Source organism: Gossypium arboreum, chromosome 7 (genome assembly GCF_025698485.1).
Source record: "Gossypium arboreum isolate Shixiya-1 chromosome 7, ASM2569848v2, whole genome shotgun sequence".
NCBI lineage: Eukaryota > Viridiplantae > Streptophyta > Magnoliopsida > Malvales > Malvaceae > Gossypium > Gossypium arboreum.
In genome coordinates, this window is record NC_069076.1 from 96,449,811 (window position 1) to 96,470,814 (window position 21,004).

At 32.0% G+C, this 21,004-nt stretch overlaps 2 protein-coding genes across 3 annotated transcripts; both read left to right on the top strand.

Moving 5' to 3' along the window:
- Nucleotides 1-6,094: 6,094 nt before the first annotated feature.
- LOC108460173 (ATP synthase subunit gamma, mitochondrial) lies at nucleotides 6,095-12,446 on the top strand. The gene is made up of 9 exons (XM_017759553.2): nucleotides 6,095-6,569; nucleotides 7,020-7,063; nucleotides 7,186-7,338; nucleotides 8,068-8,181; nucleotides 8,273-8,400; nucleotides 9,299-9,421; nucleotides 9,521-9,640; nucleotides 11,836-11,957; nucleotides 12,078-12,446. Exons 1-9 carry the CDS (start codon nucleotides 6,466-6,468, stop codon nucleotides 12,145-12,147), a joined length of 978 nt encoding a protein of 325 aa, XP_017615042.1. The 5' UTR covers nucleotides 6,095-6,465; the 3' UTR covers nucleotides 12,148-12,446.
- A 618-nt stretch (nucleotides 12,447-13,064) lies between these two features.
- Nucleotides 13,065-17,801, top strand: LOC108458223 (phosphoserine phosphatase, chloroplastic). 2 transcript variants are annotated; one of them, XM_017757652.2, is made up of 8 exons: nucleotides 13,065-13,420; nucleotides 13,908-14,151; nucleotides 14,373-14,505; nucleotides 14,589-14,696; nucleotides 15,580-15,673; nucleotides 16,091-16,240; nucleotides 16,315-16,368; nucleotides 17,226-17,801. In XM_017757652.2, the coding sequence occupies exons 2-8, from the start codon at nucleotides 13,926-13,928 to the stop codon at nucleotides 17,349-17,351; spliced, it is 891 nt and encodes a 296-aa protein (XP_017613141.1). In that variant the 5' UTR covers nucleotides 13,065-13,420; nucleotides 13,908-13,925; the 3' UTR covers nucleotides 17,352-17,801. The 2 variants fall into 2 exon arrangements, with proteins under 2 accessions (XP_017613141.1, XP_017613211.1); XM_017757722.2 differs by having other exon boundaries at nucleotides 13,065-13,386.
- The last annotated feature ends 3,203 nt before the right edge of the window (nucleotides 17,802-21,004 follow it).

Here is a 21,004-nt window from a genome sequence, read left to right on the forward strand (position 1 = left end):
GGCCAAGTATCCATGAACATAATGCATATGTAGCAAATTCACCTCACTTGAATCTAAACTGAATTAAAACCAAATATTGAAATCAAAAATAAGATCATAAGAACTCGAAAAGCATCTCATTAACAAGTTTTAACCATGTTTGCAACAAAATCACAAATTTGCTACAAGTTGTCTTCCTGAGCAGCAGTCACTAAATTATTTATAACTAGAGCTAAGGAACTCCAAATCAAGTACCGTTAATTTTCCCTGAAAATAGACTTATATATCTTCTATCAATAAAATTTACAAAATTTTTGGTTTGACCAATCAATACCAGATTTTTCTTGAAATTTTCCCCTATTTCACTGTTTGACTATTCTAACCACTCTTCACTACAAATCAAATTTCTCATTATACAGAATTCAAAACATGTTATCGTTTATTTAATTGGAAACTATACTCATTAAGGAGTCTAAGAATATAAATTTTATCTTATAACCATTTTTGTACCATTTATAATGATTTTCTGAAAACAGAACAGGGGACCTCGAAGTCATTTTGACTCTGTTCCATGCCACTTCAAATATCTCATTATTGGCAATTCTTTTGCTTACACGGTTTCTTTTATAAAAAACTAGACTCATTAAGATTTCATGACATAATTTATTCAGCCTCTAACTCAACTCCCACAATTTATGGTGATTTTTCGAAATCATGTTACTGCTGCTGTCCCAAGCAGATTTATTACACATTCTTTGCATTCATATTATTTAACATGTATATCACCAAATCAATCTCATGTAACCTTTCACCATAACCGAATACACACATACACATATGAGATTTTCACATATACTTCTCATTTCGCATTCATGATTCAATTCCGATCAATCTAACATATAAAAGTATATAATACATACCTGACAAACTTAATGCATTGAACAAATTCAATGGTGGTTTCCTCCGAACATTCGAAATCACAATCTTACTCAAATCACCGGCATTAAGCCTGCTAGGTTTTTAAAACCCGAGTCCAATTTCTAGCACAAAGCCTGCGGGATTTAACCCGGATATCTATTACCAGCACAAAGCCTGCGGGATTTAACCCGGATATCTATTACCAGCACAAGCTTGCGGGATTTAACCCAGATATCTATTGCCAGCACAAAGCCTGCAGATTATAAGTCCGGATATATTCCTTCAATGAGCACCATACATATTTATTTACAATGAATTCAATTACATAACATCTCAAAATTTTGGTTTATTTACTCATTCGAATAGTGATATGCCATGCACCAACTATATAATTTTTTTTTTTGCTATAAGCTTGAAGCATAATTTATTCGTCATATCAAGACATTATCAAGATGCACTAAATGTGACTATCCGAACTTACCTCGGTATATTGGGACGGTTGTGGATTGACTACTCTATAGCTTTCTCTTTTCCCTTATCCAACTTTGATCCCCCTTGCTCTTGAGCTAAATAAGTATAAATAGAGATGTTTAATATTTTGATCAATAGTGTTTACTTATTATTCACATTTGGTAATCAAATATCAAACTCATTTTATAATATATTATCATTACCACAATTATTCTTAAACCTACCGATTTCATAACTAATACATGTTCATACACAAATGCTACTTTCGCCAAATGCTCATGTAATTAAGGTAATAATTTATCATTCAACTTTCAAAACCAAACGTCATTATATTACTAAATATACATGCACCCACATACATAAGCTCAATAATCATAATATAACATCATGTACTTATATTACTTATGTGGCGAATATACTTGGTCATACATACACATAAAAAAAATCAATTCCAAATTTTCATTTCATTTACTCACTAAGCGAATACACTTACCATGTTCACATACATTCTTCAACAAACTCCTCTTTAAATTAAGCACATATTCGGCAAAAACAATGGTAATTTAGCAACTTTAATTTAACTCTTATTTGCTTATAACACATTTTAAGCATTCTTTTTATTCTATCAACTCAAAACACACACATTATTCAATTATAAACAAATTTATGTTCGGCAATGGCATCAAACATGATAGCCGATTCTTCCCACTTAGCATCTAATGCATCCATATGATCATTTGTTTAGTTCAAACACCTATCTACCATTATTCATCTAAATTAGCATGAAACAATAACCATATCTTTTATTAACTATCATGGCTGAAAGTTCTACTCATTCTTAAAATCAAAATTTTAACATGGGTTACCTAAAGAACTTGGTAACTAACTCAAAATTAACTTAAATTTCAAGAATTTAACTTAAACTTCTTACCTTAATGAAAACCTAAGGTGGCCGAATGGTTCTTCTCCCCAACTCTTCTTTACATTCGGCTAGAAAGAACAAGATAAACACCCTTTTTTTTTTTTCACCCACTTTTTACTTTTAATTATTATAATTCCATGATATTAAGTCATTTAACTAAAATAATGTTAATATAAAATTCATATATTATATTTTAACTAGTAACATGGCCGGCCACTATCTAAAATGGGTAATTTAACATGCAAAACCATCCTTTTCAACACATGCATTAATAGCCCGTTTTAAAATTAACCTATCACATTTCAAAAGTGTCTCACATAAGTCCTATTAAATAAATTCACATGCAAATGACCAAATCAAAGCTTGAATCTTTCACACATGCATGTTCACATATAATAAGCATCGAATATGACGGTTAATTATTTTTATGACTCGGTTTTGTGGTCCCGAAACCACTTCCGACTAGGGTCAATTTTGGGCTGTCACATACTCAATTTCGTAGGACGTTTACTAATTTGACAAAGTTTGGTAAGTGTTACATGGAATTATGTGATATAAGGAAGTACGAGTTGATAAGATATGAGTATAGAACTTGGTTGATAAATGAATTCATTTGTGATTATATAATTGTTCATCTTGAATGTACTGTCCATATGTATTGATAATTCAAATGTTTTAATGAATAAAGTTCCGACATGGAATAAATTGAACATGAGACAAATAATTATGAAATTGAACTCAAAATTCATGGAAATGACGGTTATTGATATATGGAGACCTGAGACATTGTTATATGAATATGGAAAATGTTTGATAAATGTGTTTATTCATAATTATGGAATTATATACCTCATGTGTACTATTTGCATAAAGATGATATTTCAAATACTTTGGTTATTTAAGCTTAAATATGAAATAGTATGAAATCAAGATAAGTTGTTATGAAAATATATTTAGATTACGGAGATATGGCTGATATATGTTGTATGATTACATAATGTGAAATTGTGTATATATATGAGAAATTTAATGAGAATTGAGCCCATACACATTTCTTGTTATTTATGTGAAGTATACGACTGACAAGGGTGATGAAGTTATAAATAGAGAGTTACACGGGTTGAAAACACGGGCGTGTGACTCTCCAAAGTGTGAAAATTTTCTAAGGGCGTGTGACTCTCCAAAGTGTGAAAATTTTCTAAGTGTTGCAAAAGTTTCATATGTTTACGGTTTGATCCCGAACCACCCTGAATGTATGTTTTGGGCCCCGTAGGCCCATATAAGGGACGTTAAACATATGTATGAAAGTTTTTAATTTAGAAGAAATTTTATGGCTGATTTTTACATGATTGATCATATTAAGTTCGGTAATGCCTCGTACCCTATTCTAGGCCAGGAATACGGGTAGGGGGTGTTACACATTTAGCATAAAATAACCAATTTTGACTGAGGAGGGAAGAAACATACATTAGTTTAGTTTTTAGCTTTAGTTTCTCTAGGTTTTCTTTTAGTTTTTTCTACAACTTTTCTAGGGTTTTTATTTTCTCTTATTTTTTCTTAGTTTTAAAGTTTATTTTCTGCATCTACTTCTTGTTATTGGTGTTCTTAGTGTTAGTTAGGTTAGTTATCACTGTAGCTTAGGTTTATTTACACTTTGAGTCCCTGTACCTTGGTTGTAAGACATTTCTAGCTTTAGTTTAATGTATTTTTTTTACTTTAAATCAGCTAAACTTTGTTAATTTTATATTTATTGCTTTAGACTTTCTTATTAAATGCCTTTAATTTCATGTTCTTTAAGTTTTCTTACATAAAAATCCAAACTTTTATATTTTTCTTAAGTTTTACTTTCATGGCTTCTTTACTTTTCATTTCTATGTCTTCTCTTTATTTTTAGTATGAGTAGCTAAACCTAAAAACGAGGTTGGTTGGGAGATGTAGGTAAGTTGATTTTTTTTGGAAAAGAGACTAAATTGTAATAAATTGGACTAAATCGAATAAACCTAAAAACTTTAAAAATAACACCCCTAAGGGAATTTCTAGACAAGTGAAATCGAGAGGTAATCTTGTTGTGCACCAATTCATTAGTCTCGGATTAATCGGTGAGATTGAAAGATAAATCAGATTGATTCGTCTCAGTTAGTAAAATTGAGATTGAGAGATAAAATGGAGCCATTTAGTAATTTAAGTGATTTAAGTCCCTCATTCAAGAACCGGCAAACCACATCGAAATCAACCAACCACCATTAGTCATTAATTGATTAATCTCTTAGTTTTGTACTCTTTACAATTTGGTCATTAGTTTAACATATTTAATTTTCTTACAAAATTTTCTTGTTATGATTTTCTATATTATAAAATCATATCAGTAGCCGCTTAGACTCTATAGTGTACGCTATTTATCATTCAATTGTCATCTTCTTTAGGTTTGATCCTTAGAATACTCATGTGTTACATTGCAGCACTACAAATATTATAACTGACCTTTACGCTTGCAGTAAAATCGTGCTCTAAAATTGTTTTATAAAATCGTTTATTTTATACGTACGTACGTACGAATGTGGTCAAAGTTGTTGACGCCGTTGCCGGGGAGACAGTGCAAGATTGAATAATTTTTAGTTGTGCACATTTTATGTAGAGATAAGTAGCAAAAGTAAGGTTTATAGATACAACTTTGCTTTTATTTGTCTTTATCTCATTTGCAATTTTTAGTTAATTTTCTACACTCTTTTTTACTTGTAGAAGGCGTTATATGACTTAGACCAGTAACGATGTCTTACTATTTAAGTCGAAACTAGAACGTATCATTACACATGCAAGAAGGGTGTAACATCCTAGAGACACCCCACCTCCACAAAGAGATCAACCTATCGAATATTCACGAGTAGAGTTTCAACCACCACTACACCCACCCATGGAGCAATGTACTTTGCGCGACTACGCGATGCCTAATTTGGATGTTGTCTGAGGTAGCATTAATAGCCCGATGATTAATGCTAATAACTTTGAAATCAAACCAACCATGACCCAAATGATACAAGTGAACCTTAAATTTCGAGGGTCAATGAATGATGATCCGAACCAATATCTTAAGAGATTTCTAACCATTTGTGATACCATTAAATATAATGGGCAATCCAATGACGCTATCTGTCTTCGATTATTCCCATTCTCTCTTACTGATGATGAGTTTATTTGGTTAGATTCACAGTCGGTAGATTCCATCAATACTTGGGACGAGCTAGCGAGCAAATTCTTGGCGAGATACTTTCGCCTGAGTATGACAATAGAGCTTTGTATTCATATTACAAATTTTCGACAATTGGAAGGGGAATCACTATACAAGGCATTCATGATGAGTTACTAAATGGAGATGTGAATTGTAGCATTGATTGGCTAGAAAAAGCTATGATGGCGATAGACAAAGGGGCATTTGCAGACTTTGTAATTCTTATATACAATATGAGGAATGAGCGTGACAATGTAGTGCCAAAGGGGAAGCACTCAGCAGCCTACTTGATACTTGATCGAGCTAAGGGGCATAAGCCGATGTTGCTAGCCCGTTCGGGAGAGGCTTGTTGGGTTCCATTGTGGCAAGAGGCCTTCAAGGTTAATGTCGACACAACCTTACATGGGGATCGAGATAGAGTCAGATTAGGTGTTGTGGTGCATGACGATGATAGCTTTGAGCATGGGGTCAAGTGGTTCGACTACTTGAGGCAATGGGACCGAGCTGGGCTGAGGCACTGAGTGATCCTACTTGGTCTTCAAGTTGCATATTCTATGGATTTGATATATGTTATAACAAAGCCCGATAATGATCTTTTAATTTCTAAGCTTTGTACTAGTTTGATGGATATTTCTATTTTGGGTTCTTTTTTACATGAGGCCTGATAGTATAAACGTTTATTCTTGTATTTGGATTTTTCTCATGTAGCCCGTTTCGGCAATAGGGTTGCCGATAGTCTGATCTGGCTAGGGCTTGTGACATTTGATGCTAGTTGATTATTCTCATGAGATCCATGAATTTTTTTTATGCTAGTTGATTAATGAAAGTTTTGGCCACTTAGGCAGTTTATGCTTAAAAAAAAGAAAAAGAGAAAAATAAACAAAGAACTTTGTCATTGATACACGAACAACAGCAAAGAGTTTCTAGGGTTTGTCCGTATCGGTAAGCGATGGCGTTGGCTGCTCTCAGACGCGAAGGGAGGCGTTTCGCCCCTATGATCTCTCCCCACCCTATTACCGCCCTCCGATCCTCTCCTCTCGCTCCCTCTCTGGAGTACGGATCTCGTTTTTTCCGATCTCTCTCTATACACATATTCTCATCGCATTTCCTCTATTTACTTGGACTTTTACCGGACTGATTGGATTTTGAACTGGTTTTGGGGACATTAAGTTTGTGGACATTAAGTTTGGACTTTCTTTTCTTTTTTTCTTTTTTGTATATTTTCCTGCTATTTTTTCTATATATAAAATGGACACTTTTGAAATAAGCTTAGATCATTTTCCTGCTAATAGAGAAGAATGGATTATATAATTTTTATGGTTAAATACATATCTAAAATTGAGCTAAACAGTTTGTACTGGTGTGGCTCAATCACTTAAGTTTTCAGAAGGAAGGAAAAGATCAAAATTTGAATGTACCTTGTAAAATTTATAATGAAATTTATATTTTAGCAATTTTCTTTGATGCAATTTGAGCTAATAAATAAGTTAACTTGGATGGCAGGGATGAGGGTCCTATTGGAGTTCGTTATATTTCGACCCAAGTTGGTAAGACTGTTTCCTGTTTCTTTTTAGTACGATGTTATATGCGTATGCTTTTCATGTTCTCTTCTAGAGTTACGGTTCCTGGTGAAGGTTATAACTTGGTTTATGGTCAATTCCTTGTGCAGTTAGAAACCGTATGAAGAGTGTCAAGAATATTCAGAAAATCACAAAGGCTATGAAGATGGTTGCAGCCTCAAAGTTGAGAGCAATTCAAACTAAAGCTGAGAATTCCCGTGGCCTCTGGCAACCATTTACTGCTCTTCTTGGCGATCTACCTAGTATGTCCCACCAAGAAGCCTTGATATATACCCGTTTGCTGAGCAAGCTCAATTGATTTTGTTTGTGTTCTCATTGCATTTTGCTTAATGGTTGCTATCAAGTTGTGTTTTTTACCTTTATATTGAATTGGTGCTCATGTTGTGAATCTTGTCAGGCTTTGGCATAGTTTTTCTTCCCCCACTCCCTATGCCCAGAAGGTTACGCAAATGACTTTGATATTTGGTTCATAATAGAACAACTTGAGCAGATTAGCTGCACTTTTAATGCTTCTTTGTGTTTATTTGTTTGATAATTTTGTGAGTATATCCTTATATGTCCTAGGTTAATATAAGCTGATGATTTGGAGAAGATGGATTTTTCTCATTGATTTTGTTTATTGGGGTGTAATCAGGTTTATGATTCTCATATAATAATGCCTTATGGATGTTATGTGAGTGCCTATTTGGGCTTGCTCTGAAAGAATTTAAGCTTTAGATAGGTTTTGATTATTTACAGAACTGGTTCTGTATCAATAATACCTAGTTTGACTCAGTTGATAACTAATATTACGTGGTTCAGGTTGAAAGAGAATGGTGAATGAACTTGCTTAGTTAGGGTTATAGGGTCTTTTCCTATTCACTCCCTTGTTTTGTCCTTCTATAATTTTTTTTTTTATTGTTATGTTTTACTTGTATCAAATTTATATTTCTCTTCAGCCTCATTTTACTAATGTCTTGCCACAATGCTAGGTGCTGATGTCAAGAAGAACGTTGTTGTGACCATCTCTTCAGACAAAGGTCTCTGTGGTGGAATTAATTCTACATCAGTCAAGATAAGCAAGGGGCTCCACAAGTTGAACTCTGGTATATCTCCCAAGCAACTGCTTGTTTGTTTTCTCTCTGGTGGTATCCAAATTGGATGCTTCTTATGAGTTAAATATCTTTATTTTGGAAGGTCCTGAAAAAGAAACAAAATACGTTATTTTGGGAGAGAAAGCAAAGGCTCAATTGATTCGTGACTCTAAGAAGGACATTGAGTTAATCATAACTGAGCTGCAGAAGAACCCTTTGAACTACACTCAGGTCTGTCATTGTGCTTTTATGTGCAATAATGAAAGAACCTCTGATTGCTATATTCTGTAGAAATCAGAGTATTTGATACTAAATAGAACATAAATCAGAGTTTTTATATACAACCTATGACACTACTTTAGGAAACTCTAAGTTAGGAAAGATACTAAATAGGAGATATGATCCCTTAAAATAAGGGATTTTAATAAAAAAAATATCTACAAAATATTCCTAAAATATTTACAGAATATTCCTACATATTCGATGCTTGATTCTTTCTTTATTGTCGTCTTTTTTATCATGCAGGAGTGGGATATTTCACATTAAGAAAAATCTGGTTATATAATAGGCAAGAAACAGTAATTATAGGACTTAATTTGATAATAGATGGTAAATTTATCAGTTGGTTTAGAAAGGAAAGACTCCATTTTCAGGGAAGTAATGTGACAAATGATTCAACCTACCTACTGACCTGGAACGTGAATAGTAGTCATAACAGTAATTTAAGGTAGGGTTGAATCTTGGAGGTTTTTTTGTTGCAGATCTAATTAGAGTTTAATGGATAATGATTCTAGGGAGAGTGCTAATGCTTTATGTTTGGTTATAATCTGTCATGATGTTGGTAAATAATAATATCTGCACTTCACATGTAGATCTCCTCAGTCTTCACTTAAAAGCCTTAAAAGGCTTCATATAGGGTTAGGAATTCTTCACCCAAACCTAAAGAGCGTACATGTGCAAATTCTCCTATGATTCTTCTCTATTCGTTGAATGAGCTAATGTGAACATGTACTGTCTTTTACTTATCTCTTTGGATGAACTGGATTTTCCAATATAGTTGGATCTCTCTTTTTATGGACTTTTTCTACTCTTTTTTTTTCCATGCTTACAAATATATGTGCCCTTTCAGGTCTCTGTTCTTGCAGATGAGATCTTAAAGAATGTCGAGTATGATGCTTTGAGGATTGTCTTCAACAAGTTTCACTCAGTAGTTTCATTTGTGCCAACAGTGTCAACTGTTTTATCACCTGAAGTATGACTAAAATCATTCAGCTTCATAGTTTTTCTTGTTTCTTGTTCAAATGTTGCTTTATTTTAGTCTCTGCTTGTATTTGCTGGTTTGTTTGAATAGATTGTTGAAAGGGAAGCTGAATCTGGGGGAAAGCTTGGTGATCTAGACTCGTATGAAGTTGAGGGTGGTGAGACAAAGGGCGAAATACTTCAAAATCTTGCAGAGTTCCAGTTCTCTTGTGTAAGTCCCACTGTTTGATACAAAAATCCTTATTTCTTCACATTCTGCATGGAAGTTATACCATGAAGGCATGAACTATGAATAATTGAATATAAACATTTGATTAATGAAAACCAATCTTTCAAATTTTGTGAAATTTACTTGACACCTAGGTCTTAGAGAGCTGTATTAAGATCAGAAGAACCTCTTCTATGTAATGATCGTTAATGGAAGCAATTCCTATGATTTCAAAGATAAAGTAAATTCTTTATCAGTTAAGTTCCAAAGATTGTGATAGGGCTCTAAGGTTTTGCTTGGTAGAGTAGAAAGAAAATTGAAAATATGGAAAATTGAAGTGGTAGAAAAATAGAAAGAAAATATAATTTGTCTTTAAGTAGGTTCGCTTGGTAGGAAGGATGGAAAATTTGAAAGGAAAAGTAATTATCGTTTCCTTCATTGCTTGGTAGAGTAGAACAATGAGAGGAAAGAAAATGGAACTTTGAAAACTGCATAATTTTAAACTAACATACACCCCTCTTCCATTTTCTCTCCTCTCATCATCCCAATTTAGAATGATTGGTTGGTTTTGATACATTAGGATGGAAAATGATCATCTATTATATTTTCTTTCCTCTCATTTTTCTTTTTTACCAAGCATACTCAAATCTTATTTTATTGCACTTTTCAACTCTCTTTTTATCCTTTCACTTTTCCACTCAATCAAGTACACCTTGATACGAGTACACATTGATACGGTAAAGTGCGGAAGAAGGATCGTGTTCAAGTTGTTTGACTCAAAAAGAATTCAGATTTGATTTGTAAAGAATAAATAAACAAATTTAGAAATTAAAGAAAACGAAAACACTGAAAAGAAGAAATTTAAGAATTAAGAATAAATATTCAAAATAATAATTAACTAAATAAATAAACGAAATTTAAACGTGGAAGATGGATCGAATAAACCGATAGATTTGATGATAGATGGATAAATGTCTAATTGAACCTTATTAATGAAAACAATTGTATCTTAATGAACAATGAAAAAGCTAGGCTAGCTAAGTACATACAAATAGAGCTTTAAAGTATACTAAAGCTCTAATTAATCTAAACAATAAGTAGTTTTCAACTAAATTTTCTTGTTTGACTAAGAAACAAAAATTCCTAAACAACTTAAAATACTTAAACAATATCTAAAATTAAGAATAATAAAATAATAAAACTTAATAAATACAATATTGGGCTCATATATAAATAAAAATTAAGCCTAAAAAGCAAACTCAATTTGATTTAAACTCGAATTAAAAGTCTAAAATTCGTAATTTTTGTCATAATTCCATCCAGTAATTCTGCTCGCGCAATCTTCACTAAAATGGTCATAACTTGAGCTCCCGAACTTGAAATCTAGTGATTTGAAGTGTGTTTCGAGGTACCGTGCATATTTCATGTTTCCTCGAAAAGATTCATTCTCACATATTATCTTTGATTGAATCTTGGTTTGATTTACTTAGTTTTTGACTTTGTTGTTGGGTTTTGAGGTACCGTGAGTCATTTGCCAGGGTAAATCATTTAGTATCTCTTTGTACAATGTATTTGGATGACCAAGAACGGATAGCCATAAGAGAATTTTGAGCACTCAGGTGCCTTTAGACTTTGATTGTTTAAGGTGAAAGAAAATTGTAATGATGGAAAACTGGAGGAGGAGAAAGATGAAAAGATAGAAAATATATATACATCTATATATTCCTTCCATTGGTGTCTTGGTTGGAAAGATTAAAAAAAAAAAGTAATTTTCTTTCCATCCGTTATTTGGTCGAGTTGAATAATGAAAGAAGGAAAATTAAAATTAAAATTAAAAAAGAAAAAATGCATAATCTTGTCAGTGTGCACAGTTAACTTACATTTCTGATTTCTCTGATATTTATCATCCTTTCATTCCAATTTAGAATGATTTTATTTTTATGCATTGAAATGAAAATTGCTCATCTTTTCTATTATCTCACTTTTCTCTCCTACTATGTATGCTTAATTTTTTTTTTTTCACTCTTTCCATCCCTCCATTTTTCCACTCTACCAAATTCTCCCTTAATCTTGAGAATGGATGTCATCTTATCTTCTTACCAGTATAAGATACTCAGTTTTTTTTTTTTCTCTTTCCATCTATCTGCGCTATATCGTTTCGAAAATTTACCATTAAAGCATTCTCATGTTTCTTGCAGGTAATGTTCAATGCAGTGTTGGAGAATGCTTGTAGCGAGCAAGGAGCAAGAATGTCCGCTATGGATAGTTCAAGCAGAAACGCAGGCGACATGCTTGATCGCTTAACTCTTACATATAACAGGTCTCCCTCTCACCCTCTTTCTCCTATAAACACACTTTCATATGAATCGGTTTTCATATTTTAACTAGTTTTCTCAGTCACTTTTGTGGAGCCTCATTTAGTTGCTATTTCGTGTTACAGAACCCGTCAAGCATCAATTACCACTGAACTGATTGAGATTATATCCGGAGCATCGGCATTGGAAGGTTGAACAAAAAGAACAAGTGCTATGTTTTCGGGACAGTGACGAAATAAAATCCGAGTGAACAACTGCTATGTTCGGACTTGTTCATGGTGCTACTTTGTGAAACATTTTGGTGGAGCTAGTGCGAATAATGACCTATCCATTGTCAAGTGCAATGTAAATGTGATTTTATTTTTGATCATTCATTGACATCAGCATAAGTTGGTAAGTATTTAGAGATTGGACGAATAAGATTGTCCTTTTTTTTTTCTTTCTAAATTATACTCTAAAACAGCAGCCAAATCTAATAATATAAAGTTACAAAAGGAGGATGTAAGTTTGAATTTTGTCGAGGTGATATTGTTGGGATAGATAATTACGATCCTTATAAAAGGGATATGAAAATTTATATATTATTTTATTATTTCTGAATTATTAACCATTCAAATAATGAATTAAAATTAATTACAGAAATTAAAAATAAATTATTTAAAATTATTAAACGCTTAAAATTACATTCAAATTTTGTAACTTAAATAAAATGATAACTTATTAATATCTTACCTTATTTGTACAATAATTTTAAATTTAAGATAAATTATACAGTTAATCATCAAACTTTTGTAAATTTCCATTTTAGCGTTGAAAAATATATTTAAGTGATAATTTTAGACACCAGAATATAAGTTTATAGGAAAACTTGATTTTGTAGAAAAACCAATTTATTTATTTTACTTTTAATTGTATATTTTCTCGTAAAACAGGAAATATAGATGAATTAAAATTGTCTAACCTCCAAATTAATAGCTTGCGATCAAAATGAAAATATTTGTTAACGATAATGTTGGTATTACAAACTCTTTTTAATGCCAAAAATGAAAAATTATAAAAGTTTAGTCAGCCATGATCAAATTAAAAAAAGGAAAATATATTGTCGGTATATTTATAATTTATATAGGTTTCGGGTCAGTCCGAGTCTAAATCCAATTTTTTTGGTTGGATTTTTGTTCCCTCTTCAATCTTCACCTACCAAGTGTTCGGATAAGTAAATTACCCTAAAAAGGAAGCATTTTGGTAAATTTAAATGCACTATGAAAAGGAAAAAAAAAAAAAAAAACTCCAACAGCTTTCATTAAAAAATGAAAAGAAAAGAAAGACCTCCAACAACTTGAGAACATACATACAGACTGACACAGAGAGATCTGAATACACAGAACCCAATACAAAACAGTGACCACAAATCTCCAAACCAAGCCTTTTAGAAAAGTTAGTAATCTCCTACATCTCTAAACCCTCAACTGTAAGCTTCTTTTTTGCCTTAGACTTTTATTTGGGTTCTTCATTTTTTTCACTTTTTAATGTTTCTTTGTTTTGTTTTGTTATTTGGTTTCTGAGAAAATACGAGAATTTTGCTTTGTTTAATGTTGCACTTATACATTTTCTCAATCTGGGTTTGTCATTTGCCTCCTTACTTTTATGTTTTCCTTGTTTGGGTTCTTCATTTCCTACCTTCTGCATGTTTTTTTTTTTTTTTTGTTTATGATTCTTTCTTTCTCTTCCCTTTCATCTATGGTAGTGATGAATCCTTTAATGTTTTCGTTTATTGAGAAAATGCGAGAATTATGCTTTGTTAATGGTCTACTTGGACATTTTCTCAATCTGGGTTGTTGTTTATATATATTTTCTCTTTTGATTTTTTTTTTTGTTTCTTCTGTATATGGGCTAGTTAATTGGTTTTCTTATGGTAGTGGAAGATCCTCATTACTGTTTTGGATTGTTGGAAACAGATATATATATACTTTTTGATGGAAGGACTGGTGAATTCACGGATCATTCCTATTCGAGCTTCTTGTAGACGGCATTACTCTGTTTTTCTCCCTACATTTTCCTTGCAGTTAAGGAATAAAAACTTGAATAAGGGTCAAGTTTGGATGATGAGACGTCCCAAGTCATTGGATTCGATTGCTGCTTCGATTCAACCATTAGATGCCTCGACTACAGGCAACATTGATAACAGGCAGCCTTCCAAAGGTTTTTTCTTCTTATTTGGTTCATATATTTCTTTAATTAAGTTCCCTCAATTTTGGATGAAAAACAATTAATTGGTTTATATGAAAACTTTGAAAAATCTGATTGTACCGTGTTAGATACATAGTTGTACCCAAAACTCACAATCAAGTCTGAGTAACCTAGGTTAACTTTTCTGTGTTTTGTAATAGTAATTGTGTGATATTCATCTTTTAACATTTCAGAGGTTCTTGAGCTGTGGAGAAGTGCTGATGCAGTGTGCTTTGATGTGGATAGCACGGTGTGCGTAGATGAGGGAATTGATGAACTTGCAGAATTTTGTGGGGCTGGAAAGGCTGTTGCAGAATGGACTGCTAGGTTGTTCTCCACATTCATTTTAATTTCTTAAATTCCTTTGATATTGTGGAGCATGAATAGTTGATTTTGGTTTTGTTTGATAGAGCCATGGGCGGTTCTGTTCCTTTTGAGGAGGCCTTATCTGCCCGATTGTCTTTATTCAAGCCTTCCCTAGCTCAAGTCCAGAATTTTCTCAACAAAAGGCCCCCAAGGTATGAGGCTCATATTTCACTGTCTCGAATATACCTTGATATGTTCTTCATGTAACTAAAATGCTTCTGAATTATGGATAGTTTGCAGAATTTGATTGGTGGATTTTTCTAAGCCATGATTTAATCGAACCTCGCAATGTGTACAATATTTGCTTTAAACACCGTGAAATCTTGTTATATTATGTTTTAGTTCTAGTGCTTTCCTTGTTACTTGATGGAAAAAAGATACAAGAGTTTCATGTAGCTCCATTATTTTGTGTTGCTATGTTATAATGAACAAAATTCACCAACTCCTAATTTGGCAAGGACCATTGTCTCTAAAATATCCATCTTAACTTTTAACCAACATCTTACACATTTCAGAGCCTAAAACCCAATGTTTTATAGCCAACTGCCTAACCAAGGGTGAAGTTAAATTCTAGTCTTTTTCATCTCTTTTGTATTAGTGCCTTTTTATTTATTTATTGTTGAGATAATTAATTATTTGGAATAAAAATCTAAGTTTAGGTAATACACACAATCAAGAATTGCAATCTTATGAAACACCACCCTCAGTACTTCTCGGTTTGTGATTTTTATAATGCTTGCAACATAGTGGTCATTATTATTAAATTGTATAATGGTAGTATGCAATTTAAATATATAAAATTGTTAGTTTCCCCTTGGATTAGGGCTTTCTAAATGTTGTATATCATATTTACCAATACAGTTAAACTAAATTATGAGGTTTTCTAAGAAATCGCTACATAAAAATGACTACTGAAGGGCATCAACTCTCCTCAATGAATTAATGATTTTTTATTCTTGTTTGCCTTTCTTTTTAATCTTCTCTTTGACCTGATGTTTGATAGCCTAGTTCATTATTCTTCTTACTGATCTCTAGGATTTCGCCCGGCATTGAAGAATTAGTCAAGAAGCTGAAGGCAAGGAATACCGATGTTTATCTAATTTCCGGGGGCTTCCGCCAAATGATCAATGTATGCAACTATGCTACTAAATGCTTGAAAGACCATCTCTGTTTTACTTTGTTCTGTTAAGGCATTCATGTGGTTTCATTTGCCCTTCTGATAAATGCAGATCTGAAATCACTTGCAATATTTTGATGATATTGAAAATAGAAACTTGAATGTAGGAAACTGGAAACACGAAATGGCAATCCTTACTTGACATTAGATATTACACATGCAGCAAATGGTGACTTCTGAAAAACCAATTAGATATAAAATTATGAAAGTGTGATATGGGTAATGTTGTCATCAGTAAGAGTCATTGTACAGCATGTAGGTTCCTTACTATTGAGAGAGCCATGTTATTGTATATTAATGTAATCTTCCAATGGTTAACCATTGGCCAACTACTGCCAGAAAATAGTTAATTAAGAAGCGTTTTTGTAGCCTGTTGCATCAATCCTTGGAATTCCGCAAGAAAACATTTTTGCCAATCAGCTGCTCTTTGGAAGTTCTGGGGAGTTTTTGGGATTCGATGCTAATGAGCCCACTTCGAGGAGTGGAGGAAAAGCTACTGCTGTTCAACAAATAAGAAAGGTGAGTCTTGTGGCTTTTTTTGTATTGGCCGGCTAAAAGTTCATTTTCCAAGTCTAACCAAAAAAAATTTCCAGGTTAAGGGATACAAGGCATTAGTCATGATTGGTGATGGTGCTACTGATCTTGAGGTTAGTAAATTCATAGTAACTTTCTTTAGATATGGTTAATCTTTAAGGTTACCATATAAAGTAAATTTTCCTTCAATACATTAACGGTTAATGATTGCATTTAATATAAGAATATTGGGTAAAAGTATCATGGAGGCTTTTGTATTAAGAGCTAAATTGCATTTTGCCCTCTACTAAAAAAATGGGCAAATTTATCCATGTACATTATATAAAGGAGTAAATTGGTTCCTTCTGTTAAAATTTCATCCATCTGTGCTATTAAAAGCTAGCGTGGAAAACGGAATTACCAGACAGTGACCTGTGGCGTACCACATGTAACCCATACTGACATACATAGACCAGTTTTTAACAGTAGAAATGAATGAAACTTTTAATAGAAGGACCAGTTAATTCTTTGATCTAATATACAAGGACTAATTTACCCATTTTTAAGTAGAGGGGGAAAAATGCAATCCAACTCTAGTACAGGGGTCTCCATGGTTCTTTTGCCAAGAATATTGCTATAAATAGAATGTTAACAACACTTAAAAGAGTGTCCAAAGAGCGCCGTGCATGTTTTTAGAGGAAGAACATTTCATGTTTCAACATGCTTTGAAGTTAAAACAACTTTATTAATTGTGTCAAGCGATCTTGTTGCTTGTTTGAGGGAGTGATGGTGAGGTTGTGTCAAACGTATCCTGAGTTCATTATCTATTAGCTGACTTATAATGTTGAGCACCTATAGGCTATTGAGCTGTCTGATGGATAAGGGCAATTTCTGGGTTTCTTTTTATTATATCCCTTCATTGTATTCAGCAACATTTTGCTTATCCAATGTGATTTTTGACATTTTATTTTATTTTCGTCTTGAAATTTAGGCCCGTAAACCAGGAGGTGCCAATTTGTTTATTTGTTATGCTGGTGTTCAACATCGGGAGTCCGTTGCAGCAAAAGCTAATTGGCTGGTGTTTAGCTTCACGGATCTTATAACTGCCTTGGAGTAACTTGCTTTCATTCTGATTTTTATGCCATTTTTTGGGGTTTTCTATGTTCTGTTATAAGTTTCCTGCAAATACTAATTAGGCATTCATTCTTGTTGTTCTTATAACATCTATGGCTGGTATATGGATTTGGCGAGATATTTAGGCCCAAAAGAAGCCAACAGCTATGTCAGAGACTCGGGTATGAGCGTTGAATATGAGTGTGTTCGACGTTGATATGTTTAATTGTTTGTAAGTTTTTCTATGTATTTAGAAGGTGTTTAGAGGATCATATTTTCATACTTGGTCAAAATCTGTGTTAGACATAAATGTTGAACATGAATATTTCAAAATAAGAGTTGGAGTAACATAAGTCAACAGCATACATGAACTTAGTTTATGGACATGAATGGTATGAGATTTTTGTATTAATGAATTTTATTATGTTAAGAAGGTTAGATAATTTTATAAGAATTTCAGTGATTTGTATGGTAAGGAACTTGGTAATTTATTGAAAACATTGGGATTAATTTATTTAATTCATTTAAATGAGTTTAAGGAAGTGTTGACTACTTTGGTTGAATATAATTTTTGTTCGGTAATATAATTTTTAAATTTTAAATTTTACAAAAGAATGTTAATTTTTATAAAAGTATCTCTAACAGGTAATAAGACTCAAAATCAAATCATGTGATTACTAAAAAATAAATAATAAAAATAAATATTTTATATATTTTTATCTAATTAATTTAATATTCTTTATTTGTTGTGCTATTCTCCTTCTAACATTAAAAATAAACTCTTATTATTATCGATTGGTTTTAGTGAAGTATAACTAATTAATAATAACACTTTGTAATTTAATTAAAATTAGTATAAATAATTTCTAATTAATATTATTTAATTTAGTAATGTATGAAAAATTATTTTTCATCAATAAATTTTTAAATTATGTAATTGTGACTAGTAAAAATTATATAATTGTTAGGGTTTAATTGAAGCAATGACTAGAGTTTCGGTTTGGCACTTAGATAACACAAAGGTAAGCCTTGTTATGCTCTTTCTCTCCATTTTGATACTTTTTAAACTTAAATAATGTAGTTTATGTTTAAAAGTTATATGATAATTAGATTTGAGTCTAATTATTTGTAATTACTAATTTAATTATTTCAATTTTATCCTCCATAAGAATTAGGGAGTGTAGTTGAGGTGCTCACTTTTCTTAATCCTTAAGAATTGGAATGTTTTAATTACACACAATTTAATAAGATCTACTAATTATCTAAACATATCACACATAACAAAATTTAATTACTAAATGAATCTTAACATTAAATAAATTTTAATAATATAAATAATTATTTGATTTAATATTTTAATAAATAATATGAAAGTTTATAAAAGGACCCAAAGATACTAAGTTTTTAAAATTAAAACGAAATAAAATAGAATTTTATTGAGTTTAGTGTGAGAGCTTATCTAATATCTAGAACAAGTAAGTATTGATTTTCAATTCAACGGGTTGATTTTAACTAATGTTAGAATTATATTAAATTGGTGAATCAAATTAATTGGATTGAGAATTAACTGAAATGTTGTTTTGAGAGAGATAAAATTAATTGATTCACGAGTCAAGACTAGTCATTTAATTTAAATTAAAAAATAAATTACATTTAGGGTTAGAATTGGATTTTATAATTTATAATTATTTTTCTAAATCTTTTAAGAGAAATTATTTGCATCAAGATCTGGGCTCCAACTGCCAGTTATCTGATTTGAATTGCTGGGTCATTTTCATTCTTTTCATTTTCATTTTCTTTGTTAAAAACAATACGATGGTGGGCTCTTGAATACTTCAATTTAATGTGGAGTCTATTCTTAAATTTAAATTTATATATAAAGTATCATCATATGGATGTGATGTAACTTTTAAATATCTTAATAAAACATTCTCTGTTTTATTTTTTAAATAATATTTTGAAATTGTATCAGGTTATTATTTAATTTTTATTTTTTTATTTTTAAGGAATATATATTTTTAAACGTTTAGGTGATGACGTGATGTAATTTTAAAGTTTCATCTCATCAAATGTTTACATGTGTCAAGTTTAGAGATTAAGTTTGATTTAGTTACCAAATTCATGTTCCAAAGCAGCTAAAAAATACAAGTATCAAAATGGATTTAATTGCCAAATTCAAATTCAGATTGTCACTTTATTAAACTTTTACATTTTTCAAGTTTAAGTATCGAAATGGATAAAAAATATAAATACTAAAGTGAACCCAGATTTAGAAACTAAAAATTACATTTTTTTTTTACTAAAAAATACACCCCAATTTCTTGTCATGACATGCTTTAAGAATGATTGATCAAGAAAGTAAAAATCTAAAATGAGTTTAAAAGAATAAAGAACAATATTGTTAAAATGTTCTTAAACTATGGGTTCAATTTTTCTAATTTAAGTATAAGATCAATTTAACTTTTAAGGATTATTACAATTATTTTTGTTATATATAACTCTTCCATCAAAACAATCTTCATCGATACGAGTTTGTTCTTTTGTCAGAATGGCCTCTATTAAGGGGACTTTCCTAACTACTCATCATGTTGCATTAAATGTACATATCATACATGACACCTCTGACAAATGCGCCATAAGACATTCCATAATCCAATACCCTACCTCCTAACACGATCTAATCATATGTTGTCCTATCCCATAAAGCCATCCTTTTTATAAGATAAAATACCATTCGCCAGAATGCTCATGTTAGACTTTCCTTCTCTTATAAAAGGGCCCCCAAACACAAAAGGATACTACAAGCCATCACCTTGCAATAGCTCCATTTATGTTCCCTTTCCAATCACTTACTCTCTCCTAAACACCCTTCTACCACTCTTGGCACATTGACGTGTGTGAACTACCCTTAGCTACTAACCCTTCAAATCTTGTATCTAGAATTGGCATCGTTTATTGGAACCAAGACAAAAAGTGATAGCTCAACCAAATGGTGGCATTCCCTGCCAACAAGAACAATGGAGAACGACAAACCACCAATAGGCTACATAACAACAAAACAACCTATAGATCACCAGCATGTGGTAGAAGAGTATTAACAAAAACAAGCTAGCCAAAACTATTATTCTAGGTTCGAAAGCAACTAGTAAAGCCACTATTATGCCACTCATAATGACCCCTATTATGTGGGCCAAAACAACACATATTGTGTTGCTTATTTTCAATACCCTCTACAAACTCACATGTACCAACAATAATAGTACTTTGGGCATCACAATCTGCCCCCACTATGATGAAAAAACTCATTATGGACATTGGACTCTCTATGATATTTTGAACTACAAGCTGAACTCAAACCTTGAAAGATCAAGAAAAATAGCAACGGGGATGATAAGGCAAAACACTAAGGTAATTAATACAAGAACTCCAAACATGTTGAAATAATCTATCTCGAAGAGAAGATCTAGAGCAAGAAAGGAACATGAATCAACGAGACTCAACCATCGAATAGGAAAATAGAGCATCCTTAGCGAAACTAGCTCGACAAGAAAGTAAAGCCAATAGTAAGAGAAGTAAAGTGATAGAAGGAGAGCATTGAACTCAGATGATGCTTTTTCAATAGTAAAATATACCTTTGAAAGAACAAGTGAAGTTTAT